Here is a 27,712-nt window from a genome sequence, read left to right as displayed (position 1 = left end):
TAGTATGTTTGATGCTGTTTATTAAATACTTATTTACCATTAATACAAAAAGTGGAAAATACATTTACTCTTTATTGTATCTTTTAGTGTTTATATATTTTTCAAAATTTTGCGGTAGGTCAGTACCTACATGCTAAAACCGGCACTGCTCGCAGTATGTAAAAATGCTACATTTCACATCCTCGAGACATGTTTGGCCATATATTAAGCAAACAATGCAAAAGGATGCTTAAGACGGCCTTATCCCCGATTATCTGACCTTTTAATTTGAATGAAACTACAAAAAACATAAGTATTTCAATATTGATATTGCTATTTTGTAATGTTATTTACATTCACAATATAAATATGAACATAGAAGTATACATATATGATACTATTGCATATAGTATAGAATTACAGTGAAACCTCTCTAAAGCGGACAGCCGTGGGGAATCAAAAATTGTCCGCTATAGAGAGGTGTCCTACTTCAAGAGGTTTCAGTATTTTGTTATGTAAATTAGTGAGCAAGGTAATATACAATTAGAAAAAAAAATATTTTTGCATAAATCACGTATTTACGAATATTACATGCATTATCCTCTGTCATCCAATGCTCTATGTTCGAGGCACAACATGGAAATAACATGTTATAGTTCTCTGCACTTTACACTTATCAGTACTTCCTTCGTTTTCAGTATGGCGCTTTAATTTGTGGGGTAATTGCAGTCCTGAAGGGTCCTTTTTGAGACAATATATATACCTGAGGGCAAAAAATACTAAACTTGTCTTCTGGTTGGTTAGAGATTCCAACGGGACAGTAGCATAACGTGTCATCCCTAACGGCGGGCAACTGTCAATCACTTTTGCGCCTAAAACAGCTTAGGTGGGAGTGGGATGCAAGCAAAGGACATAAGAGTGTTGTTAAACAGAGACGCTTCATCTGAGTTGCTGGGCAGACAGTTGAGGAGACAAAATGTTGTCACAATGCTTCCTTGGTGACACATATATGAATTACTAAAAATGTTTTTTACTACACTTTTAAACTTATTTCTAGAGAAAGTGTCCGTAATAAGGAGGTAAATAATACCTATAAAAGACAGAAAAGACTGTCCTTGTCCGTACTAGAGAGTGTCCGCTTTAGAGAGGTTTGCCAATATGTTTTTTCCTATTACAGTGTTTGGGGATTTCAAAATATATCCGTTAAGGGAGGTGTCCGCTTTATAGAGGTGTCCGTTAGTAGAGGTTTCACTGTATGTATATAAGACAAATCAGCTGATAAAGTGATGTCGAAAAAGGAGTTGTGATGTAGAACACTAACATTCTTTCTTAAGAGTCGCCATATGCATCCTCTTGCGCTGTATACTTAATATATGGCCAAACATGTCTTGAGGATGTGAACTGTGGCACCTTTTACGTAGTGCGATTCTTAGCATGTTAGAAATGAACTATTGAAAAAGTGAATAAAATCTTGATGTGAAATAATTTGATATTATACTGAATTAAGTTTATTTTATGTTCGTTTCAGTTACAATGTCAAGCGGCTTTCTTGCAAAAGAGTCAATCAATTTTCCATTTGCCCACAGGTATTTAAAAAAATCACATTCATCTTTACCAAAGTAACGTCATTTTCCCGAGAAGAACAAGAAGAATAACATCTAAAATTTTAAATGAAACTTGAAGAAATAGTTCTTCTTCTTACAGCCTCTGTTAAAATTACCAAACAGATAATTACGAATGCAGGATAAAATTCAAGAGGACAAACCCAAAGGAAAATTTAGACAAAACTGACTAAAGTCAAGCGACAGAATCGTTGGCTTAGATTAATAAAAGAATGATTATTCTTTTCTTCAACAGTTATGCATCTAAAATGTTATCTGAAATCTTCACTCAACGGAAATAACATTTTAAAAAATGCTGAAAACTCAATAAAGGACGTAAGACTGTTATAGTAAGCATATATTTCACTTTTCGATCTTTGCTTTAAAAAAATTCTTGATCAGTATTTCAGAATTAACCCTTTTAGGATTTCCACTTTTTGAGGTAAATTTTAGACTCTCACTTAAACAGCTACTGCTTCCTTACTATTTATCGTAGGACCATGGTTCATACCTAGTTTTTTTATGCATTGAACATACTGTCCACCGGCATTACTTGCTTGTCCGTATTATACACCATAAACATGAACATCGGGTAAAACCGGGATATTTTTCAAAAAAGAATATGTTTCGAAATTTTTGCGGCCCTCTGGTCCAAGCCTGGGTTCATGTAGGGATCAGAATTTTTAAAAAAATAGTACACTGTTATATACACAATACGTGTGCAAAATTTCAATCTTGTATCTTGGAAACTAAGCTCAGGAGAAATTTTTGAAAGTCTGAGGGTGACCCATGTTTTCATCTTTCTTTCTCTCTCTCTCTCTCTCTCTGTATATATATATATATATATATATATATATATATATATATATATATATATATATATATATATATATATATAATTCAAAAATATACTGCGTCACTATCATTTGACCTATGGCCATGGTTCAAACGTCATTTTCTTCAATATAATAAGCCCTTTCCTACGACACCATTCATATGTCCGTATCATACATCTGAACCGGAAAAATCGGAATTTTTAGTGAAGAAAATTACCTTCTCGAACACCTGCGTCCCTCGGGCCCTACCCGGTTTCGCATAGGGATCTAAAAAAAAAAAAAATGAGAAATGCCCAGAGATACACACAATCAGTATGCAAAGTTTCAATCTGATATCTTGAAAACTGAAGGCATGAAAAATTTTTGAAATTTGCCTTAAGAAAAATAAATTGACGCTCCTCTGCCCTTACTTGGCGCCGCAAAGTTGACCATGCGGTTCCGAAAAACATCTGAGAAGTTCTTTGGTCCATCTTTGACTTGACCAATAAATAAAAACCTGGCTTAAATACCTGTTATAAAACCTAAATAAGCGATCAAAGACCATACTACGCCATGATAAGTGCTTGGGGTCCCGGGTTCGATTCCAGCCCCCGCAAGTGAACTTTGTCTTGGACAAACACCGTGTGCGTGGGTTTCCTCGGGGTTCTCCTGTTTCTTTCCACTTTCTTCAATCCACCATTTCATTCATTCATTTCTCGTCATCACTGTCTCCTTTAGCCTAGCCGGCATAAACGTGGGACGTAAAACTCAAAGATGTCATTTTATTCCATGGTAACAAAAGTTACCAAAAATCCTAAAAGGGTTAAAATAAATATGTATACATTACTCAAAATAAAAGACTGCTGTATGTTACCACACAAGAACGACCTTTTTAAAATTAAATAGCATTACAGTTATTTTTCGTAATTAAAATGAATAGTATTACCGTAATGTGCTAAACGTATTTCAAATGTGTTAAAGGTATAATAAATAGGAATACCCAGAATTTCTCATATGGGTATGTGTGAAAGTAATTAAAGACAATCTGCCCTTTTATTGAAACATTTTTACATTTTATTCAGTTTTCAACATTTTTAAAGAAAGAAAAAGTTATTTCAGAGGAAAACATACTTATGTGACAGTTGAAAGGAAAAAATAATCATATAAGGTGTGCACTGATGCATTCAATATATACCTGTGATTTTTCCCTTGGATTTTGTCCTAGTCAGAATTTTCCTTGCATTTTGACCACTTGAATTTAGTTCCCACCCTCATTACTACGGTCATTTTATACACGAGTTTCGATCTGCATACAAACACGCTAGGAGTCAAGCTTTTTGGTGGTGCATTTCCCTAAAAATTTCCTCCTCGCATAGAATTCCCTTTCTTCAAAGATTAGGCAGAACGGGAATTCCTGTTCTGCCTACAGATAAAATCATTTAAAATATTTTCTACAAAGTCCTGGAGGGCCTTTAGGTAGAACGAGAATGAATCCTTTTTAATATTGCACTCCCCTAGTTGGAAGGCGTAAGGAATTTATTTTGGGGGTGTCCGAAAATTTTAGGAGGGTGTTGTGGGTGTAGATAAATAGATAAATCACTGCCCGTGGGGATGAATTCAATACACAAACGCCGTGAATGTCGAAAAAAACGAACTTCGTATGTACTTGGTCGAACTGCAGACTTGCCTGGCCTTTTTCGGTCGTGAAGATAATGGGATCATCCAATATGAAGACTGCTGATTTGCCTCAGGGCCGTACCCGTGCACTAGACTTTCGTCAGTGGTAATAATCCGATATGAAGGACGCGTCATACATAGCACGCTGATGAGTAAGTTCTTGAGCAGCTCTTTCTGCTCCTGGATTAGCAGTCTGGGGACGAACTGGCAGGAACACGGCGCATGTTCGAATCAGACGTTCCGTACGGCACATCCACAATGGCACGAAAATGGTTGTGGATTATTTTAGGACGATCCTCATGCACAAGCTGGCGAATGGTTTCGGCATTTTCGAGTGTTGTGCTAGTTCAAAGTCGTCCTGATAACTCATCTTCCAGTGATGTTCTTCAGTTCTTGAAGCGCGCGTGCCACTCAAAATACCTCGAACGACGCGTTACAACATCGCCGTACACTTGCCGAATAACATTACGCATCCTTGTCACTGGTTTGCCCAGTTTCACACAGAATTTCACGTTAGCTCGTTGTTCTACTTTGCTGTCCATGATAGAATCTCAGACGTGATAACACACGTGGTCAGAGTAGCACCAGCTACACAGCTCCCGATATACACAGGATAATAACTCTTGGCATACTGACTTCTGCCAAGCATACGTCACTCAAGCTGGCTTATGAAGGCCCGTGTTCTCTATGCTTGTGCGTGCAGCGTTTCACTATCATCTGTTGGCGTGTTACAGAAACTTTTGATACCACCTCGTACCTCCTACAATGACTGTAAATTTGTAAAATAAAAATAGAAAGCACTTAGGAACATCCTGCCCGTCCCCTGTTTACTTTACATTCATGCTTCATATCTCATTTTCTTTAGAATAAGACAATCTTTTGTTTGTTTGATGAAGCTTGACGTCTCTTTTCAGCACCCAGGCTAGAGAGATATAGATCTACAGTTTAAATTTGAATCCAAAGCACAGAATTTCAATGTTCTCTCACTAGGAATCAAACCCTGAACCTATTCCACTAAAGGCACACGTGCTAGCTGCTAGACCTACGGATAGAGCTAGAAAGCAATGTTTAAAGAGCTTGGCTTAGCAACTAAAACTCACTTGTATATTTACTTTGTTCGTGTGTTCGCCCATCTGTTCGAGAGACCCCCCCCCAAAAAAAAACCTCCATGAATTATTATCAATTTTGGTTGTGATATTGAGAGTTAAAAAGTTAATAATCGAGTTTGTTGATGGATGTGCTATTGAAACCGGAAATGGCAGAAACCAACCATTTCCGGTTTTAACATTGATCACTATAAAGCAAAGATGGTAATAGATAGCGGGTAGCGGTTTTCTGCAATTGATTAAACGTCCCAACAATACTTGTATCTCCATCCTTAATTCTGTATTAAAATTGGAAGTGCTAGAAATTCTCTACAGTTTCTGGTTTCAATAATGATCTAGATAAGCAAAAACGACAAGGGATAGCAGCGAGAAGCAGTTTTTGGAATCGATTTAGTGTTCTAATAAGAGATACTATCTTCTCTTTTAACCCTGTATTCAAACCAGAAGTGACAGAAAACAAACCACTTCCATTTTAACATTGATCGCTATATAGTAAAAGCTGTAATATGTTCCCAGGAAATGTCTTCTGAAATCAATTAAGCATTCCAATAATATATGCCACCTCCATTTTAACTTTTGTACTAGAGTCGGAAGTACCAGATATCTACTATCGTTTCCAGTTTCAGCATTAATTGAAAAAATATCATATAATGTAAACCAAACTCCTTGACGTGAAGTACACGCGTGGACTGCTATGTGTTTGAATGATACTATACGCTTGTGCGAAAGTTCCATAAATTAGGGAGAAATTGGGGAAATATTTCCTGATATTTCCCAAAAGTCTTTTTTTTTTTTTTTTTTTTTTTTTTTAACGTTTGTGTACCTCAAGTGGGATTCGAGAGTCAGGTAACTCGAAAAATACTTTATCCTCTAGAGCAGTGGTTCTCAACTGATGTGTCGCAACATACTGTTTTGTCACACAGTTCCCAAAGTCCATCACCAAATTTAAAATTTAAAAATCAGGAAGAATTTAATAATAATTAGTAAAAAGAAGACAGACTGTACCAATCAATACCTCCGGCTGTAACAATAATGCTCAGTGCTATAGAGATTTAGGGATTTAGGATTTAGATTTCTGGGCTTTCGGCATCTAAGGGCATTTAGCCCTTCACGATTTGAGGGATGACGTCCCACGGCGAACACACTATCCGGGGAAAGGGAAGGATGGAAGCGGCCTGGGACGTTAGGTATAAGTTATGTACCACCCCGGCATTTGCCTGCTGTGAATGAGGAAAACCCAGGAAAACCTCATTCAGGGTGACTGACCTGAAAAAGCGTGTTACACTTTTTCGACCAAGTGACCACACCGGGAATCGAACCCGGGACTGCTCGCACCGAAGGCATAGTGTTATACAGAGTCATTATAAAAACTAATTAGTTTCACTATTACAACATATATTTTTATTTATAATACAAGTGTGTTACGATGCCGACGTTCAGTGGGAGAGACCCGGGCACATTTGACCACTTTTTTTTTTTTTTTTTAATTGCATGTGTGGTATTTTATCTGAAACCTATTTAGAGGTAAACAGGATATAATTTTCTTCCTTATATCTTTATGAACGAAGTCAAACAGGTATTTTTTTTTTTCCAAAATGAATATTGAGTTTCACTACCAATGATTAAGTGTGATCATATGACGTTGGAAAATGTGCCCCGTATGCTGGGCAAGTTGACCAACCTACTAAAACTATACAGGGGCAAGTGTTCCAACTACTTCAGATGCTAAAACACAGGTAATTAATCGTTGCTTTTACTGAAAATGTGCATTTGTTTATTGCTCGGACAGTACCTGTATAGAGAAGTGAGATTATGGTAGGCCTAATCAACAAGTTAACAAAAGTCACCATTGTCTGAATCGCAATGAACGCGAACAAAAAATACATCATCTCCCTTTGTACAGTTTTCGTGTGTCCAGTTGTTGCATTTTGTACACCTCACCCACTTTTCCTTTGCCTGAGAGTTCGAGAAAGGTTCAAGCAATAAATGTATAATCAAACATCATCTTCATCATTTGAACTAAAGTTTCTTACACAATAGACTATGTGGTCAAATACGTATTCAGTATTTTTTTAGGGGGAGGGATAGGATCACAACAGCTTCGATATTTCGAGGGGTTGTTTGGACGTCATTTTTGAAAAAAAAAAATATGTCAGCATAGAATAACATTAGCTTTTTACGTCCTCTCCCCGGCTGCGTGCCTAGTCAAGGTCTAAGTATTTTGTACCATACATTGTTATTTCGGAGACTTCTTTACACAGTAGGCCCTACATACATTTGTTATAGTTCTACTACAATTAGAGAAACTGACTGAGACCGGAAAAATATTAGAATACTTGCCCCGTATGTTGTTGGCAAACCTGCCCCATCGCTATTTTTGAACTTCAATATAACCTTGACGAGTATATTATTTGCAAAACAAACACATCATTACAGAAAGGAAGAACACCATCTTTAGTACGTTCAATGTCAAAGCAGTACGTTTAACACTAGTATATTTGTTTTAAGTTATAATACAGACCTGATACTTTATACATTTTCGAAAAAATGATTTCACAAGATCTCCTGCCTACGTCAACACAACTACTCAACTGAAGCTTGCGTAGATGGCGTGCCAAGCATTGCTGCTTCAGTCAGTCTACTCGTAGGAGCGATCTACCGGATACTTTTATAACTAAAGCCAGTTGGAAAACGTGCCCCTATAGAAAACGTGCCCCGGTCTCTCCTAAAGTGTGTCGTCTGTGGAAAAAAGTTGAGAACCACTGCTCTAGAACAGTCGCTTCTAATTCGCTACTGTATAGCCGTAAGCTTTTACTATCAGAGCCAGGACAAAGAGAACAAGATGAGCAAAGAACTGGACGGAACGACGTAAGTGGAATGGAATAAAAAAAGGTAGGCAGTGTTCGATTTTAGCCATGAAGCCACAACTAATACATCAGCTGAACCATCGTCTACGCTTTGCCTACCCGTCACCACTGTCTTCTATCAACGTTGAGTTGTTGTCTTCTCCTTGCGCTCTCTATGTGGTTTACTGAAAATAAGGGCATCAAACTGTGACGTCTCAGAGCTTCCAGTTGGAAATTATTATCTAGGCTATAGATTTGCCAAATTTTATTGAAGTACGGGTAGTACATATGAAGATAGCATGTTATACTTTCCTTTACAAAGCTAAAAGGAAGAAGTGAAAATTAAAATTCACCTAAGAAATTCCTTCTTGTACCCTAATTATGATAGATTCATGCTTTGTACTTTATGTCTGGTAAGTGAGTAGACTTTCAAACGATACCATACCATGCGTCACTCTTCATAAATAGGAACTTGGGAAAATTTTTCAAAATGTTTCTGATTTTTTTTTTTATTTGGGCGCCCTTTACGGAGTTCCACAACCGAGTACCTGCACAAATGGTAGTTCGAAAAATACTGCATGTCGTAGGCCAGGGGCGCACCAGCGGGGGTCCACGAGGTCCGGACTTTCCACAAAACTTCCTAACACAAGGTACACTTTCCTAATAAAACTATATTTATTTACCAGGAAATGATGGATGTAACAGGAAAATTTGATCTTACACTTCATCTGTACGCTTTTTCTTACAAAAACAATTATACTAATGCCACATTGACTTGATCCCTAGTCTTCCGTTACAAGCGCTGCTATCGGCTGAAGGAATTCCACTCGCCTTCTCTCGCTTAACAACAGCTGAACCCTTATTGGCTCAACGCGTGGATGTGTGAGGGTGTGAGCTTTAGTTCGCATTTTTGCCACGGCTCAAGACATTTTGGCAGCACAATAGTTCTATCATTTTTTTCTAAAAATATAGGTAGAAGTATTTTACCATTATTTATCAACCTTTCGGTTGCAGAATAATACCTGTTCAATAGTACATAGACGTAATTGGCTGTAGTATTGGATCCCCCCTTCAAAGTTTGGACCAATCCCCATTGAAGTTTCTGGGTGCGCGCGTCGTAGAACGTATATATTATAGGACATATATCGGGTGTACGATTTATAATGTCCCACTTTTATAACAGAGGAACCAAGAGAGAGAGAGAGAGAGAAGCGAAACTTTGCACAAAGCAACTACAGGAAGGGGGGGGGGAGACATCTATCCATATATTGCGTAACATCACCAGATGAACAGTGTTGCCAACCCAATATAAATATATGATTTTTTAAATGGAATGAGCTAAATTTAATTTCATAATTCGAACCAGCAATGAAAACAAAGACGAAAGAGATGAAGCTCGCAGATCAATGTTTTTGATATTGTTAAACATGTGTCAAATTTAAACGCCTTTAACACACACAACGAATGAAGTAGTAACTATTTGTGCACATTGAATGAAATACTGGGAAGAACTCTTTAAAATGACTTCAAGTTTAGAAGGATCAGTTAAACAGTGTTGCCACAACAGAAGAGAGAAAAGTTGAATTTGGAAATAATTACTGCAATAACTTGGAAAAGGTCCCCAGTACAGTATGGTTTAAACAGTGGTGCCCACCCCCCTTATGTCCATGACGCACCCCCCCCAACTGTCTATCCGTAGGTGTTCTTCCATGAAAAAAATCTTTTCGATTAATTTTACCCCCCCATCAAACATATTTATATAGATTTTTACCCCCCCAAATATTTCAATGACGCAGTGTGCGTCATAGCCCCCCCCTTGTGGGCACCCCTGGTTTAAAATTCATAGAACAAATCAGTATGTCATAAGGATTATTGTCACATTTATTTGAGATCGATAAGTCAAGTACTTACCGAGGTATTCGGTACTCTGTAAAAGCTGAGAATTTTGTGCTGTACAAGATGGTAACGCTGTATCAAAATTCCCTTTTATCCCTCAGCGCTGGAGAAATCGTGAAATGATTAAAACAAAATAGAACATTAATGAATGGAGATACAATGAAATGAAATCCATTTGAGTTCTTGAAGGGACTAATTAAACGTAATGTGGATATAAACTGTTCTTGAGTTAGTAATACGAATTCACATTTCAACAAAATGGTAGAAATACATTTACGAGAGTTACCTAATACCTATTTCATGCGGTAAATATACTTATTCTCGTGCAACTTTAGGGGAGTAATATCGAAACAATTCAATTTTATCTGCAAATATTAACGACTTGTTACCATTTCCTTTTTAAACACGAATGAATGAAATAAGTAACAGTTTGTTGCAATTGAAGCAATACAAAGGATGGTTTGCAAGCACAATTTCTTTGGCTGTGTTGTAGCTGGTGGGTGTAGCCAATGGGTGTAGCCAAGATAATTATTCTTTTCCTTCGTTTGCACGTCTAAGGGGATCATTCGAAGCAATGTGCAAGAAATTGTACGTACAAACAAGGGCGCCGATTTCTCTGTAAATTCGGGTTGGGGGGCATTCAGATGCAGAAGGCATATATGAGGATTTTTAAGACAAATTTCATTCAAATGATGTCAAATATTGTATATTCATAAATACAATGCGGGACCACATAAGCTTTGGGGGGCTCGGCCTCGCTGGGATTGGCGACCTTGCATACAAGAAATGCAAGAAGTCATTCTAACGGCTATGCCGATGATCACTAACAAAATATTAAATATTGCCTTGCGTTGACGCAATTCATATCGGAATAGTTCCCCAAGTATCTCGCATTACCCATCAGGTTACGAAACAAATTTCTTTTTATCGTACTTTTTTATTTATTATTATTTTGCTATCATATTATAAATCTCTGCAACGGTTAGCTGTATGAGTTGTAGCCTGTATGCACCAATGAAATAGTCATTTTTCAGGAAATAAATAGTTATATGTACACTCATGTCCAAAATTATTGTCGCATATCTATAAACATGTTGTTGTAGGAATATAATTTGATAACGAAAGACATGTATGTGGCAAATTTCATGTCAAAAGAACAGTAAATAAGAACAATAAAACGAAAATAAAACTTTCTTGTCCATTTAGCAACATATTGTTTACTCATTCTAATTTTCGTATTTATAATTCTTTTCCTATGAAATTTACCACAAATATACATTTCCCGATTGCACACATATATCAGTATTAAAAGTACCCTTCAAAGTCATTATCAAATTATATTCTTACAAGAAGATAGTTATAGATACGCGACATTCATTTTGGACATGAGTGTACCATAAAATTCGTGTATTTTTTAAATTTCTACTTTGCCGCCAACTTGTCAACTGCACGCTATCTTGTGTATTTGTCAGCTCATTTATTGAATGTGTAGTTACAAATCATCGAATAAGTTTGAAACGCGCTACTGCCTTTCATGGGAAGCTCGACATAATGTTTTAAGCACAATTTTAGGATATTTCTCGTTCAGCTTTACTTTTGACGCACCACTCCAAATAATTGTTCAAAAATTACAATTCTTTCATAAATTCCTTCCTATTGTTTACTAAATGATTTGGGCTGACCGACATGGAAACATGTCAAATGGCATAGTTAAATTTCAAGGGGACCATCATAATCGATTGTTGAAAAATTAAAATTCTTCTAGGATTTGCGTGTAAATACGGCGTCCGAATGTATGCATAAAAACTGCAAACATAGGCACCTGAGCCATGGGGCAAAAAGGGTCACTTGTCCCCCTCACTTCCCAGACTGGGGGCATTTTGTCCCCCCACTTTCAGGGCACCAAGATGGTCAAAATCCACGGGACACCAAGATGCTTGGGTCAAAATTAGTGAACCATACATAGGCAACAGCTGGAAAAGAAAAAATCAAAATTCTCAGATTTTGGTAAACCATCGATACAAAGAGCTAGATTCCAGCATTCTTTTAATCCTAGGTCAGTTTTAAAATGCTCATGTCCAAAACAATGTGGAGGACTAAAACGACTGCAGATGGAAAAATGGGTACAATAACCTGTCAATCACATCCTCAGGGTGTCCCGTGCCGTAATAGAAGAAAGGACATGGTATATAGAACAGTGGTGCCCAGTCCTCCTCATGTCCATGACGCAGCCCCCCTCAATTGTCTATCCGTAGGTGTTCTTCCATGAAAAAATCTTTTCGATTAATTTTTACACCCCCTCAAACATATTTATATAGATTTTTAACCCCCCCCAAATATTTCAATGACGCAGTTTGCATCATAGCTCCCCTTTGTGGGCACCTCTGTATAGAAAAGCGAGATTAGGTCAACTTCTGCCGGTGTCCTGTGAAGCCAAAGAAAAGTAGAGAAGAAGGGTGGACACTTCTACTATCAAGTGACAGTCCATGTTGATCTGTTGATCTTTTAACTTCCGAACAAAGCAAGTATACGGTAAAAGAACCAGTAACATTTTGCTGCCTTGGATTATCTTCGTACAATTGCACATGTGGATGGAAATAAGAATACGCATCATTCTCTCTTCTCTTCTTCTCTTTTATCTCCCCTTAGGGCAATTACGTGAAAGAAGTATCTTTATAATTTTCTAAAAAATAGAAAAGAAAGAATGCAAGTGAGTTGTCATAGTTTTGGGATAGTATGTCTGTATTTCTGTATCATGCGGGTCCGGCTGGTGCTCTTTAATATCGTATCTTAAACTGTGGTGTGTGTTTGAATCGAGACGAAATGTCTCTCTTGAAAGTATTTTTAAAAAATCAGCGACAGTAGTAGTGTCAATTCAAAAATAAGTGGAGAGAACTCCTCACGTATGAATGCTACGCAGAGTACACTCGAAACTGTTGAATCATCTTGTATCAACAGTGAAGATAGCATTTCTAGTGTAAGTGTGGAATCGAGACCGGGAAGTTCAAATGTCGATAATTTGTCTGACAAACAACAGCTGTTTAACACATCGCACGTACACAATGATACTATAAAATTGCAAGATATTAGTGCTCCCAATCAACCACGCGACATTTCTTTCCCTCAAGTGTATTTCGGTAAAGTACGCCGATGCTTTCGGGCTTGTTGGATCGATAACTACCCTTGGATTCATTCGGATCCATTGTCAGAGCGGGTGTTTTGTTTCACTTGCATTAAAGCTACGGAGAAAAATCTTTCGTTTTCAAAAAATATGGACGAAGGGTTTACTAAAAATGGTTTCAAGAACTGGAAAAAAACACTTGAAAAATTTTCTTGTCACGAAAATTCTCATGTTCATCGAGAAGGAGCATTAAAATTAGTCGTTAGTGAAAAAGTGAACGTGAACAGTAAATGGAACAAACAAATAGCCGAAAATGTGGCTTTTGTGCAAAATGCTCTTCTTAAGGTGATTTCCTCAATTCGCTACCTGCCGAGACAGGGATGTGCTTTACGTGGACATTCTGAGGAAGCAGGAAACTTATACCAGCTTCTGCGGTTGGAACAGAAGATTCCGAAGATTTAAGCAAGTGGCTTCTTCGTCGAGATAAATGGCTCGGCCCTGACATTCAAAATGAAATTCTAGAACTTGCGCAATTCGTTCTTCGTGGCGTAGCATCTGATATTAAACGGCAAAAGTATCTTTCTCTTATTGTTGACGAAACTTCAAACATTTCGCGTAAGGAGCAAGTGAGCTTGTGTATTCGTTATGTAAATGAAGTATTCGAAGTATACGACGATTTCATCGGTTTCTATAAAGTAGAAGGAATGGACCCCTTGCAGAATGGCTGCCAAGGCCTGAATTTTCGCATGGCGGGCCAACGGCGACGTGCCACCATATGGAGGCTACGGGTCGGCATTAAGGAGGTAAACTGTAGGTGTGGCAGTCCCCTCTTGAGCCGACTCTGTTGGTGGCTGTTGGTAGGCAGCCGCTGGTTTGCCCCCGTCCTTGCTACCACCAGATCTGAAATTTGAATCGTTAACTTCGGCTTGGAGTTGGAAGCCAACTATGTACCACCCTTATAACAATTGTCAATTGTTAACTTCGGCTTCGAGTTGGAAACCATCTGTATCCCATCCCTTGTCAATTACTAACTTCGGTTAGAAAGATGCCACCTACTTTAACCCCATCCTTCCTTTCAATTGTTTTTCCAATAGTGCATCGAAGTGGCAGGTCAAGTACGTAAGAGTCACAGTCAAGAATCGAGTGTTGTGTCACTTTTAATGACTGTATAGGTGTAATCAGTAACTTTGAAAGAGGAATAAATAGTCGCTTTGTTATTTCAACAACATGTGTAAACTTTTTGATGCAGTAACTTCCGAAGATAATAGCGTAAGTACTGTTCCCAAGTGCTGGATTACAAATAACCATTGCAAATGGCCAATTCTGAAAAAAGACAAAACGAAGTTGAGCATATTTGTTGTTTTATATACTCCGCCGGAGACTTCTTGGACAAACCATCAATGCCACGTATTATATTCAAGAAGTAGGTGTATATATTTGTTCCTTTCACAAATATGTATTATTATTGGCGTGGCGGTTTATATTATCAGTATGGGATTCACACCCCGCTGTCCATTATAGATTAAGATATAATCTTAATATATTTGCATTTTGCAAGTTTTAGTCAATGGGAATATGTGTACACAGTAGTAGATCATATCTTACTATTTGAATAAAGTTTATTTGTTAGTAGGGCCTACCTCCAAAACTGTATTTTGTAAGCGATGTTGCAGGGGTCAGATTAGGTGTATTTAGAAGTACGTAATAAGGATGACTATAAATACAGTGGCTATGATATTTAGTATATCCCCCAATCTTGCACATACAAGATTTACAGTGTGTTACTTTACAAAATATAGCTGAGCTAGGGACAGCTAGCGAAGGGAGTTAGAAGCCCCCAAGGGCCCTTGTCCTTCTACCTTTATCACAATTTAGACAAAAACAAGGTACTCGGAGATACTAAATGCCATCCAAATGCAGTTTTCTCTGGACAAGAAAGTCCTAATTACTTAACAATCTGACATACGTTGTTCATTCTTCAGTAACTTATTTTGGCATTATGGTAGCAGAGAGATCTACCATACGTTAGGTGAGAATATTATTGGGATAGAAAGTAGAAGTAGTAGTAGGAGAAGAAGGTTCAGTTAGCCTAGGTTTTGGTAGGGTTTGTTCTGTTAAATAATCGCGGTTACTGACAGTTCCTGCCATTTTTATACGCAACTTCCCTATTGGTATTCTTCTGCCTTCCGCCTCACTAAATAGTTCCACCATAAAATATTTATTTTTCTCTGTATGTTCATTCCTAAATAAGATTTATTAACACATAAATTTTTAATTTGGTAGTACCGTCTGCTACTACTATTACTGCTGCTGCTACCAATACTACTTCTACTGCTACTATTGGTGCAATTAATTTCGAGAATAGAATACAACCCAGTACTGCGGCTCTTTTAACTCGCCCTACTACTACTCCCGTAATCTGTTTCTAATGTATAACCCAAAGTGAAGAGTTACGGAGCTGTCTGCTAACGTTAAAACCTTATTTTGCGTCTACAGATTACGGGAAGGTTCTAGAACCTTGATCCCAACATACAGATTAATAGCCAGTTGATTTCTTTGTGTATCACAGCTCTATAGCTACTTAATTCACACAGTATTGCCGAGCGAGCGACAGCGAGACAAGGCGTGTTAGAAGCCCCGCAGGGCACGTTGTTTTGTCAATATTAAATTACAACCCAATGGAGAGGGGGACCAGTGTTCTAGAACTCCACCTACCAAAGATAACATGCTCCAATCTCCCCTGAAAGGTAGGGCCTGTTTAGGGATAGTAGTAGCAATAGTGATGGTAGTATTTGCAGTAGCAGGTTAGTTTAGATCCAGTATTCAGTCGTTGATTCGATCCCATTCGTTGTGGACAAACGCCGATGTGTGAGTTTTTTTGGGGGTCCTCCCATTTACTTCCACTATTCATTGCAGCATTCAGTATTTAGCGCCGTCTCTTTTAGCCTCGGAGCATAAAACGTGGAACGTTAATATAAAATCTATTTCCTTCAGTTTTATGGGTAACTCTAGGTGGCACATGTAAGATCTCCAGTGATACTTAACAAAATGTTGCTGAGCTAGCGAAGGAGGTTAGAAGCTCCGCAGGGCTCGTTGTTTTCTACCTTTATCACAGTTTACACAAAAAAAAGGCATCCTTGACAGCCGAAGGGCTGGAGCTGAAGTCACTGAGTGATCCAAAGTAAATTTGTGCCGTTTTATGTTCCACCAATGTGTCTTGTAGGCTAAATGGGACAGATGATCATGGTATAATTAGTGGAATGATAAGGTGGAATCGAACATGAGGACCACAAAAACTACAATGTCTAAAGCCTGGAATCAAACCGATCGCTAATTCTAAGGCCCCAATAATTATTTTGGTACCAATATTAAATTATGCAAATATGTGCATTGAATAAGAATTTTATCGATATGGTATTGAGTTTATCGTCCCATGGTTATGCCATGTTGGCTAAAGGAGACTTGGACCTACTGATTATAGTGGAATCCGAACCACTTTGTTTCGTTGAACCGTACCCTCACCGTGAATCGAACCCGGGACCACGCGCACCGAAGGCAAGCGTCCTGGCCACTAGACCAAGCGTAGGTGCAGGGATTTTATACACAAAAAAGACCAACAATTTTCTGAAAGACATGACGTACTGCTGATGTTATTGAAGGAAAGAGAGCTCAATTCTCTTGTACCTCCTGATGAGTGTCAAATAAATAAGGACCCCCGCTTGGTCTAGTAGGTAGCACACTTGCCTTAAGTGCGCGAGGTCCCAGATTTGATTCCCGGTGGAATATATTTGAACGAAAAAAGTGGTTCGAATTCCGTAAGGCCCACGTCGTCCTAGCTACCAAGGCATAACCATGGGATGTTAAACTGCAACAAGCAAATAATTCTTTGTAACAGTGGCATCATTTAACCAATTGATAGCTCCTTTTTTCGTGCTTCGCTACGTATAAACATAACTGCTTTACTGTGCTTTTTTCCAGCTGATAAATCTATTTCACAAGTGAGATTAGCAATCACAATTTTTTAGGTAGCAGAAGATTCTTTACACAGTGGAGGTAGAACGGTTTTGAAATTAAAATACGTACAATGATGTATATTTACAACCCTTAATGAGTAACATTTAACATACCTTATTTACATGGATATAAGTGCCACATTTATTAAAGTCTAAGCGTAAAATTCGTGATATGCACGTATAATCGCATAAAACGTTTTTCGGTATAAGTGGTAGAAATACCTGAATATGCTATTTAATTGTTACCTTTTTCTTAAGCTTATTTTATTGTTGCTGTTGTTCTGCCTTTTTATTTTATTGATATATACTATCCTTTGCTACTAACTAAAAAGACTCTACTAAAGTTCGCACACAAGCAAAATCAACTTTTTTTTCTTTAATGCCAAGATCTACAGCAGTGGCTGATCTAGCCCAGGGCCGGGGAGCCTAGGCTCCCCAAAGTTTTGAACATCAAAAATAATCGAAGCTATCAGTTATAAATCTTTTTAAAATTAAAATGGTTTGCGTAAATCAAGATATACCTATTATAATCTGCAATCTGGCTGGCCCTCCAAATTTTACCTTCTACAGGCCCCATTGTAAGGCTAAATGAAATGAAAATCTTCATTTGGCAAAGAAAATCAACATTTGTTTAATTTAGTCTTGCCAAAAGGTGTCCTGACTTTTTTTCCCAAGATAGTAAATAGCCTTTAACAACAATAGGCCTAACATTACCACAATTTGACAATGTAAATTCCTTTATTTATTGCTTTTCAGTTCATTCATAACATTGCATGCAAGTTAAAGGTATTGCTTGAACCTACTAGTCATTGGTTTTGCAGCTGATGATAGTTGCTAGTTGTGTGAATTCTCTTTACTAATCTTATGAAGAATGCTTATGAATTCTCAAAGCCGGCCACTTGCACTTACACTTGAAGAGTGCTTATATTCGAGTAAATACGGTATCTTCTTTTCTCAGCGGTAGAGAAATGTACTTGCTTCTCACCTCACATTTTTTCTTGTTTATTTGAAAGATTATTATTTGAAAGCCAAAGAAAAAGAGAGACTTGCTGAAGATACTTCTGATATTGCAACAGTGAATGAAAGTAGTGTAAGAAAAGACACTTTTACGAAAAGAAGACGCCGTAGACCGGTACGCCGTTACGATAGCGACACCTATACCTGATGAAGATGAAAGTGAAGAGGAAATAGTTCCTCCATCGTCACTTCAGTTCAGTGAACATTACACGTGTGAGTCCAACCTTACCATAAAAATGAAATGAAATGAAATCTGTAAGTTAACGTCCCACATTTACGCAAGCGAAGTGCCAAAGGAGATAGATGAAATAACAAGTGAATGATGATGATGAAAGAAATGGTGGAATGAGAAAGTAGGCGGAGTTGGGAAAAACCCGAGAAAACCCACAGTCATGATGTTGTCCACCACGTACTACTTTCTATCATAAGTCAGGCCTTTCGTTCGCAAAGGGGTGCTAATAATATTGGTGCAAAAATTAGCATAATTTTATAACTTTTAATTTCCTTTATCAAAAGATTTACTCTAAGTCCCTTAAAAAGTGTTTACAATTTATTTATTTATTTAACAATCACCAGATACAGTTCCGAGGCCATTTTACACTGGATATCCAACAACAACAATAATAATGGAAAGGATTTGGGAAGATATCGGCCAGGGCCTGTTGAGTAGGTACCATCCCGGCATTTGCCTGGTAGGACTGACGGAAACTCTAGAAAACCTCAGTCAGGATGGTCGGCAGCGGAACTCGAACCCACGACCTCCCGAATGCGACGCCAATGATGTACCACTTGAGCTACTTCGCTCGGTAAATAAATAAATAATATGTGCGCTATCCAAAAATACATGTTTCAGAATCTTAAGGTACTCAAGCAACATTTTTTCTAGAGGGAATTTGAAGTACTCATCAATTTCCTCTATAAAAATTCCTGCGAAAGTACCGCAGAATTCTGAAACATATATTTTTGGATAACGCACATATTAGTTCGTAAGTGAAGTCTTGATCTGACTAGGGTGGGTCCCATAGTATTGGAGCTTTCAGGTTTACTTTAGGAGGGCGTGCCCTGGCCTTTAGGGATATAAATACACATACGACAGTGCGAAATGCGCTTTTATTCCGCGGAAATGGATTCGTAGAAAATTTTGTGAGCAGATTGATTAGTTTAAATGTTTGTAATGTATGCGTAATCTGCATTTAGATAATACTATCTCACTCCATATTGATGCGCTTTTATTGGCTGCAGGGAATCTGTACTAAGACAAACGATATAGTTGAGGAGTTTCCGCCCCCTCCCCAAATAGCCAACTGATTTTAACCTGGCCATAACCAATTCTATCAGGTGACATTAAATAATCATAGAAGTGTTGCGAAGAGGTGCCTAACGTAAAACATGTATTTTTATGTCATGTAAAGATTTTTTGTGTAATGTGAGATTTATATGCAGATTTCACATATTTTATATGTTAATATTCATATTAACTTAACAAAAATTACTTTCACAAGATTTTTCTTCCACGACGTTGAGCAAAAATTACTTTCACTCAATTTTTCTCTTACCACGTTGTTTAGAAATTGTTCTGCCAATGTAGACTATTTGTAATGTAAATTTTCCATTATAATTTTTATTGTTTCCGTTACAGCTTTGTGTGAAGGCAATGCCAACGAAAGGCTTTCTAAAGAATTGTCTGATATTAGAAAAACACAAGATATCATGACTACGGAAGGCACTTGTATAACCAAAAAACACCCAGAACAGGCAGGTGTTAACAATGAAACCACACCTTGTGTATCTGGAGAGTATGAGATCTTAGATCAGATAATTCTTCAGCTCTCAGTAGAATTCAATGGACAGTGCGCACGTAAGTTCATATTTGAAATTTAACTTTTTCGTATAATACACATTTTTTTATTTATCTAGTAAATTAAATATTTTACATGGAAACACGGCATTTGTCTTTTGATAATAAACTACCATTGCGCCAGATAAGTTCTATAAGTCGTTACAAGCGCTATAAATAGTGAGGTTGTATTAGCTCAGATTAGGTCTCCCTAGATTGTTCATTACATTGCAAAACGGAAGTATTTACCTCTGCTCTCCTTAATGAAATTTTCCAGTGCCGAGTGTATAAAGCCTTGATCTTCTAGTGTGTTTCAGGAATGAGATTCTGATTACCGGAATGTCCCAGTGTGTCAGAATGTTCATTCTCCTTTGTTAAATTAGTCAGACTAAAGGTTTTGGTGAATTAAAACTGAAATATGTTTATGGATTATGGTTTGGAAAGAAAATAAGTACGGAAGGAAAAGCCGCTTCTTCTATCGAAAGGTCCAATGATATTTTTCCAACCACAGTACAAAAAGAATATAAATAGATGCCGCATTTCAAAGGATTTTTATTGGTATTTCAGCTTAGGAATATATCCTTCCATCTCCTGATATTATGGAAAAAGCTTTTTTGATTTTTTATTTATTTTTATTTTAATTTTATTTTATTTATTTTTCTTAATTGCACTTGACTCCCACCTCATTCATTTTCTTATTTCTTATTTTTATTTATTTTATTTTTTAATTGCACTTGATTCCCACCTCATTCATTTTTTTATTTCAATTACAGGAAGTTCTTTAAAGAAATACAATTAATTCTTACCTGATTGATTTTCTTGTTTCCATTATAGCTACGTATGTGACAGTCAACGTAAGCGAAAGACTTTCTGGAGAAACGTCTGATATAACAACACCGGAGGAGACTAGGAGTACCGAAGGCACATATATAACCAAAAGACTCCCTAAACGGAGGAGTCCTAACAATGATACCACGCCTTCTAGATCTGGAGAATATGAGAACATAGATCAAATAATTCATCAGCATGTAGTTGAATCCTATGGACATTGCACCCGTAAGTTCAGTTTTTAAATGTGACGTTTTCCTGCTATGCCCATGATTGTTATTTATCTAGTGAAATTAAATATTTTTTACACGGAAACAAGGCATTTCTGTGAAATCGTTGCATTTAACTTTCGGTAATAGACTACCATGCTCAGATAAGCTCTATAAATCGTTACGAGCGCTATAAATAGGTTGTATTAGCTCAGGTTAGGATTCCCTAGTTTGTTCATTACATTGCAAAACGGAAATATTTACCTGTGCTGTCCGCAGTGAAATTTTCGGGCGCCGAGTGTATAAAGCTAGTGGCGGCGTAAGGTGAATTGGTGCCCGGGGCCAGTTAAGTAGATGGGCCCCCTTATCGGCTTATACACTGCTATTTTTCTTCCCGGGGCGGAGGCACCGCTCGCCCCGCCCTTACTCCGCCACTATATGAAGCCTTGATCTTTTAGTGTGTTTCAGGGATGAGATTCTGACCATGGGAATGTCCCAGTGTGCAGGGATTTTCCTACATCCCCCTAACACCCCCAAATTTTGATGGACACCCCCCAAAGAAATTCACTCCACACACCTTTAACACCCCCTAGTTTCAGATTGCAATCATTACTCAGAAAAAAAAAATTGTCGAGCTTCCTTGCGAAGACAACAGATTCATAATAACTATTTTAGAAAGGCCCTGTTTTGTTCACTGCAACTTACTTTTTTTCTTTTTTTCTTTTTTTTAAAGATTTGACATTTGCCACAGCCAATACCCGGATATTTTTTCGTTCAGTTTATCTCCGAAGGGTCAGATGAAGATAGAAAAAAATATGCGTCTTCCTGATTCCTGGAAATAAACACAAGGTAACCACTAGAATGTTGAATGTTGAAAGGAGTACTCAACTGTTTATTGTAGTTGCTTCGCAAAAGCAATCCAGAACCTATTTCAACAATTGCGGGCGGGGAGTTTTAACATTTTCAATTTGATAAATGGTGCGTAATAGTAAAAAGAGCAATAGTTTAAAAAAATATGAATTTTTAGAAGCAGATTGAATTCCTGTGTTATTTCTAAAACTGATACACAGTAAACATCCCTGACTAACAGTGTAGTCATTTTACAAGGTAACCAAAAAAGTTCTTGCCGTTTTTGACATTCCATTCATCATGCGCTCACAGAGAGGAAACGAAATGACTTACGTGCTTGCCAAGCGATCGGGAGTTAGTCTAACCATCGACCTTCAGTAATGTAGGCAATGTGAACACACAGCGTTATATGTTGCAATGTTATGTTGTTCCTGCATGGCAATCCCAAACTACATGTGGCAAGCAGGACCCGGGAGGTCCTTAATCAACTTGGCTGGGAGATACTGCATGAACCATATTCACTAGACCTTGCGCCAACTGATTACCATCTGCTTCATTTCCTCGAGAACTATGTCCGTGGAAGATCATTCGCTAATTAGGAAGATCTGCGTAACGCACTCACGGACTTGCATCTAAGGTCGCCGACTTTTATCACCAGGTAGGGTGACCACCTCTCCGGGTTTGAACACCTTATCTCCGGGCTCCGGGTTTCGGTACGATTTCTCCGGATTGTACTTGTTGTAGCAAGATTTTACTATCAGATTCATTCACATATTAATGCCGATAAATAACTATTAAAAAATCACTCTGTCATTATTGGATCATTCTGTCCAAAATCCGAATAAAGCACTAACGGTTAGTGGGTTAGTAGGGCAGTGTGCTATGCACAGCACGGTGTTCAGTGTATGTAGCATTTAGATTAATTAACAATTTAAAGCCCGCTAGAGGGGCACGGCATTATCGTTGCAAAACAATGTTAAAGAAATCCATGCCATGTCATTGCATGAGAAAGTTTTGTCGTTATTTAGTTGTATTATGATAAATTACGTATTAAGTGAAGTACAATGATTATTGTTTTGTACATTGTGCACATATTGTTATAAGTATAAAATATGAATAGTGTACTGATTGTACTCATAGAAAGATTTGGATCTCCTCTTGACAAAACACGATGTCGGGTACGCTTTTCTTTTTTTTTTTTTTTTTTTTTAATTTGAGATCACTTATTCTCCGGGAAAGTTGGCATAAGGTGTTGAATGCTGATGGAAATTACTTCGAAACCTAAAGATACGTACCATCCAGCGTATTGCACTTTGTATATCCTTATTCTGAAACAGCAAGAACTTGTTTGGTTACTTGTATTTAACACATTAAGTGAAATTCGAATTTTTTTATGTGCTTTTAACAGATATATTTATGATAAAAAAATATTTTTCCTAATGAAGAAGGAATAATGAATTATTTATGGTACTCTACAATGTTCCATATGTTTAAAATTGTAGTTATTTTATGTATAAGATTCGGTAAAAGATAAGATCGCTAACATAGATAATCTCAGAAATATTGAAGAATTAAATTACATGTAATGTCGTGAACCATCTTGAGTCAGTGATCATTTCTGCATTGCTAATTTCACTTTTTAGATTTTTACTATTTCATTTTTTGCATTGTGTAGCCTTCACAAAATTAAAAACGAATTCTCTTTCAAATTTATGCAGGTACAGCTCATATGATGTTGATGATTGTTCTTATTTTTTATTTTATTTTATTTTATTTTATTTTTTTTAACAGGTAGAAACACACGCAAGCACATCAGATCCCTAACCAGATTTTGGAGCATGAACCGAGTGTATGAGCATACCACTGGAGACATTGCAACATTCTGATAACGCCTCCCACAAACGTCCGCCGTGTTCTTGAACATGAAGGAGGTTTTTCGAAAAACGTTGATATTATGTTGAATGAGGTATTTCACTTAGCTATAGAGGCCATGATGAGTCCTAGTAAAGCACTTACCTCTGGCACTAGGAGTCCCTACTTCAGTCTCCTGTAGCACGAGTTTATGGTGGAGAATATCGTATCCGTGGATTTTCTCGCCTCTCATTTTCTCCCGCATTCTCATTTCACCAATTATTTCAGCATCACTAACATTCATTGACCACCCATCTCCTTTATTCTAATGTTCATAATCGTGAGACGTATAACTAGAGACTTCGTTTCATTTTCATCCAATGTGGATATGAAACGTTTTCCCAGTTTGTCTTCTTTTTACATTAAAGTCATATATTTAGTTTAGTTTGTGTAACACTCAGACGACGAATTTTTTTTTTTTTATTGTAGCATAGGCCTAAAGTCTATGAGAATGTATATACGTATTTAAATAATCATTGTACCACTGAAAGATGGCAGCTGTGTATATTACTATTTTATATATGTATGTGTTAATAAAAAATACAGTAGTTAGAAATATGCATTTTATTTATTATACCATCTCAATATTTTTAATGTAGTTAGTACTGTGTTTATAACTGGGTTCAACGTCGCTCGACTTTGTCCACTACAGACAATTTCCTTCCAACGTTCATGGTATGTGTACGTTTATAGAAAATATAGAAATTCAATATTAATTAATATGGGAAAAAAACATTGCAACGTTATAGTAGTCAACACATGTAATACAGATAGAGTAGTTCTATATACTACTAGTGGGACGTCTCACTTTCTTGGTTACTGCTTGACAAAGGTTGAGAAACACTTTATTACATCATTTTATGATTTATTTGTGCCACCATAGTGATGTTTACTTGAATTGTTAATTCATTAAAACCAGGGGCGTCATTTAGGGGGGGCAGGGAGGGGCATTTGCCCCCCATGAGTTTGAGATTTATATAGATTTTACTAACAGAATAGTAGTAAGTCAGTGAAAAACGCGAAATTTTACATATATCAAGAGGTCTTGACCCCCCCCCCCAAAAAAAAACAAATCTCAAACGACGCTACTGATTAAAACATCTTATCTGTACCTATATTTGTTGTTTAGCACTGCAACTCAGACCTACATTTGAAGTCGCACCCGGCCACAATAGTACACTCAATTTTCGCACCGAGACGAATATCGTGCATTACATATACGCGCACTAGCTACTTGGCAAAAAAATGTTATTGTTGCTAAAATTTAATAGATTTACAAATAATTACTGTGTGCTATGTTAAGATTACGGTAAATGCAGTTAGTCTAGCACCAAATTCTGTCACATATTCACGTATGTAATTCATACATGAGATATTTTTCTTGTGCTGTAAATCTCCCGTAATAAACTCATTAGTTCTCCCTCTCGCATTGTGCATACTATTTCTTCATGCTTTTATAACCTAAAAACCTGTACCAGGGGAAATACTTCTACACACACTACTCCATAAAGTTTAAAGTTTGAATCGAAGTTTCATTTAAAGAGGCTCCTTCGATTCAAACTTTAACCCTTTATGGAGTAGTGTATAAAAGTATTTCCCCTGATACAGGTTTGTAGGTTATAAAAGTATGGAGAAAAAGTATGCACAATGCGAGAGGAAGGATTAATGAGTTTATTAAAGGATTCCATAAATATGCTGAAGAGCGGCTCGAAGGCGGCACGCCATCTCACCATGGGGGCTTGAAAGTGGCAACATTGTGAGGCCGATGGCGGGCCGAAGCAGGCCCGCTATTGCAATGTGGTGGCCCGAAATAGGCCCGCAGCTGCATGATGACATCCCAACTTGTAGCCGCTATTGCATGGTGGCTTGCCTACTTGTAGCCGCCATGGCGGCTCAATAGGTGGGTTTTTTTTTACAAAAAAGTATGGTGGGCCGTAGGCGGCCGTCGCTGTCGGGCCAACGAATACGTTTGGTGGTCCAACCTGGGCCTGCTTAAGAATTCTTTAAGGGGGATGCATCTACATTAACAGCAGTGATTACAGATGTGCTTGTACGAATTGATCTATCATTACAAAACTTCAGGGGACAGTGTTATGATGGAGCTAGTAATATATCCGGTTGTTACTGTGGAATACAAGCTAAAATAAAAGAAGTGCAACCAAAGGCGCTCTATATTCACTGTACTGCCCACTCCTTACATTTAGCTTTACAGTGGGCAGCACGACAAATTCCTTGTATTAGAGATGTTCTCGAATTCATGCGTGCGCTTCTAAATTTAATACGTGACTCACCGAAGCGTTTAGCTAATTTTACGAATATTCAGAAGTTGTTGTCGGAAACTAATTACAGTTGTTCTTCAAGTGTCTCGTTTAGACCTTTATGTCCGAACAGATGGACTGTAAAAGCTCTGTCATTTGACAGTGTTCTGAAGAACTACGCGCCGTTATTGGAAACCCTGTAAATATACATGATGATGATACAAGTACTGGTGGGTCTATCGCTGGTGGCTTGATGCGTAACATGAAGGATTTTAAAACATTTTTCTCCATGGAGGGTGTCAGGATTGTATTTGAGCTTTGTGAAGAACTGTGTAAACTTCTACAATATCCTGCTTTGTCTCTTTCTGAGGCTATTGAAGCAGCGAAACGAACAAGAGATACTCTCACCAATCTTCGAACAGATGAACATTTTAACAGAGTTTGGGCTAATGCTACGACAAAAAGAGAGTTGTTAGGCGTGGAAGAACCAAATCTGCCGCGTCAGCGAAAAATTCCGAGACGACTGGACGATGGCTCTGCAAACCACATTTTTAATGATGTGAAACACTTGTATAAAGTAGAAATCTGGTATAGACTATTAGATACAGTTTGTGGTGAAATCCAAAGACGGTTTGACCAACAGGACGTTAATATAGCGTTACACACAGAGAAACTTATTGTGAAAACAGCATGTGATATACAATATGAAGAAGAACTGAGATATGCACTTGATACATATAACGATGATTTAGACGAGAGTAGACTTCGAGTTCAGCTAAGAATGTTCCGTGATGTCGTTATAAACGATGCCAGAGATGTTGTTTCAGTGCAAGACGTCGTTGATATCCTAAGTAGCATGCGGAATATGTCGTACCTCTTCTCTGAAATTAAAACTTTGCTGCAACTACATTTACTTTTACCCGCTACAACGGCTGCTGCTGAAAGAACGTTTTCAGCTCTGCATCGATTAAAGACCAATCTTAGAAGCACTATGACTCAGAGTAGACTTAATCATGTTGCTGTTCTTCAGATTCACCAGGAAAGACTTGAAAAATTAAATCTGCGTGATATAGCAAATGAATTCATATTAAAGACAGAAATAATAATAATAAAAAAAACATTTGGTTGTTTCTGAAGCAAAAACTATTGTGTATATATGGTGTGTTGGGAACTGCGAATGATAGTGATATAATTCGTGACTTTTTTTTATGTATAAACAGCTTCTACTGTATCTTAAACATTTCGAACATTTGGTGTTTATATATACATTTTTACAGAGGTTGTTGTCTACATTTCGCCAATTTCGACTTACCTAAATTTAGAAGAATCCATGGTGCGAGGTCCGTAAGTGTTCGATGTGTTTCCCTTGGTTCTTAACAATAGCCCGACAGCGTAATTACCACTGTAATAGGCTTTTCTGAAGAACTGGGAGGGGAATCTTGTCCCATTCTCTTTGCACAGCTTTCCAAAGTCCTTCTACAGTTGTCACACGCCGTTTCCCCAAAGCCCGCTTCAGCAATCCAAATCCACAATAGTCCATAGAATTTGCATCTGGAGATTTAACAGGTACCTCATTGAAAGATATCACCTGTATACTACTTGCCTCCTCCATCTACCTGTAGAATGCGAGGGACGATCGTGAGGTATGTGATGAGGCCTTGTCCATGTGAATGCGCACCAGATTGGCGTCATTTCCGTACGTTGTTGGAATCTCATGCTCGTAGATCGGCTGCATGATCTGCTCCTGAA

General features: G+C 37.6%; 2 protein-coding genes across 2 annotated transcripts; both read left to right on the top strand.

Annotated features, from left to right (window-relative positions):
• The first annotated feature begins 13,833 nt into the window (after nt 1-13,833).
• On the top strand, nt 13,834-24,202 carry LOC145683471 (uncharacterized). Its single transcript, XM_081754801.1, has 4 exons — nt 13,834-14,310; nt 19,711-19,929; nt 20,743-20,964; nt 23,586-24,202. Exons 2-4 carry the CDS (start codon nt 19,782-19,784, stop codon nt 23,678-23,680), a joined length of 465 nt encoding a protein of 154 aa, XP_081610927.1. The 5' UTR covers nt 13,834-14,310; nt 19,711-19,781; the 3' UTR covers nt 23,681-24,202.
• Nucleotides 24,203-26,225: 2,023 nt separating this feature from the next.
• On the top strand, nt 26,226-27,098 carry LOC145683078 (zinc finger MYM-type protein 1-like). The gene has a single exon (XM_081754436.1). It carries the CDS (start codon nt 26,226-26,228, stop codon nt 27,096-27,098), a length of 873 nt encoding a protein of 290 aa, XP_081610562.1.
• The last annotated feature ends 614 nt before the right edge of the window (nt 27,099-27,712 follow it).

Source organism: Thermobia domestica, chromosome 4 (assembly GCF_964235325.1).
Source record: "Thermobia domestica chromosome 4, izTheDome1.hap1.1, whole genome shotgun sequence".
Lineage (NCBI taxonomy): Eukaryota > Metazoa > Arthropoda > Insecta > Zygentoma > Lepismatidae > Thermobia > Thermobia domestica.
This window is presented reverse-complemented; position numbering and strand designations above follow the sequence as displayed.

Bases quoted from the DNA above. Each gene is read 5' to 3' on its own strand.
- LOC145683471 (XM_081754801.1), top strand. From the start codon at position 19,782: ATGACTACGGAAGGCACTTGTATAACCAAAAAACACCCAGAACAGGCA. The intron at 19,930-20,742 runs GTAAGTTCATAT...TTTCCATTATAG, and splicing joins ATTCAATGGACAGTGCGCAC to CTACGTATGTGACAGTCAAC. The intron at 20,965-23,585 runs GTAAGTTCAGTT...TTTTTTTAACAG, and splicing joins ATCCTATGGACATTGCACCC to GTAGAAACACACGCAAGCAC.
- LOC145683078 (XM_081754436.1), top strand. From the start codon at position 26,226: ATGAAGGATTTTAAAACATTTTTCTCCATGGAGGGTGTCAGGATTGTA.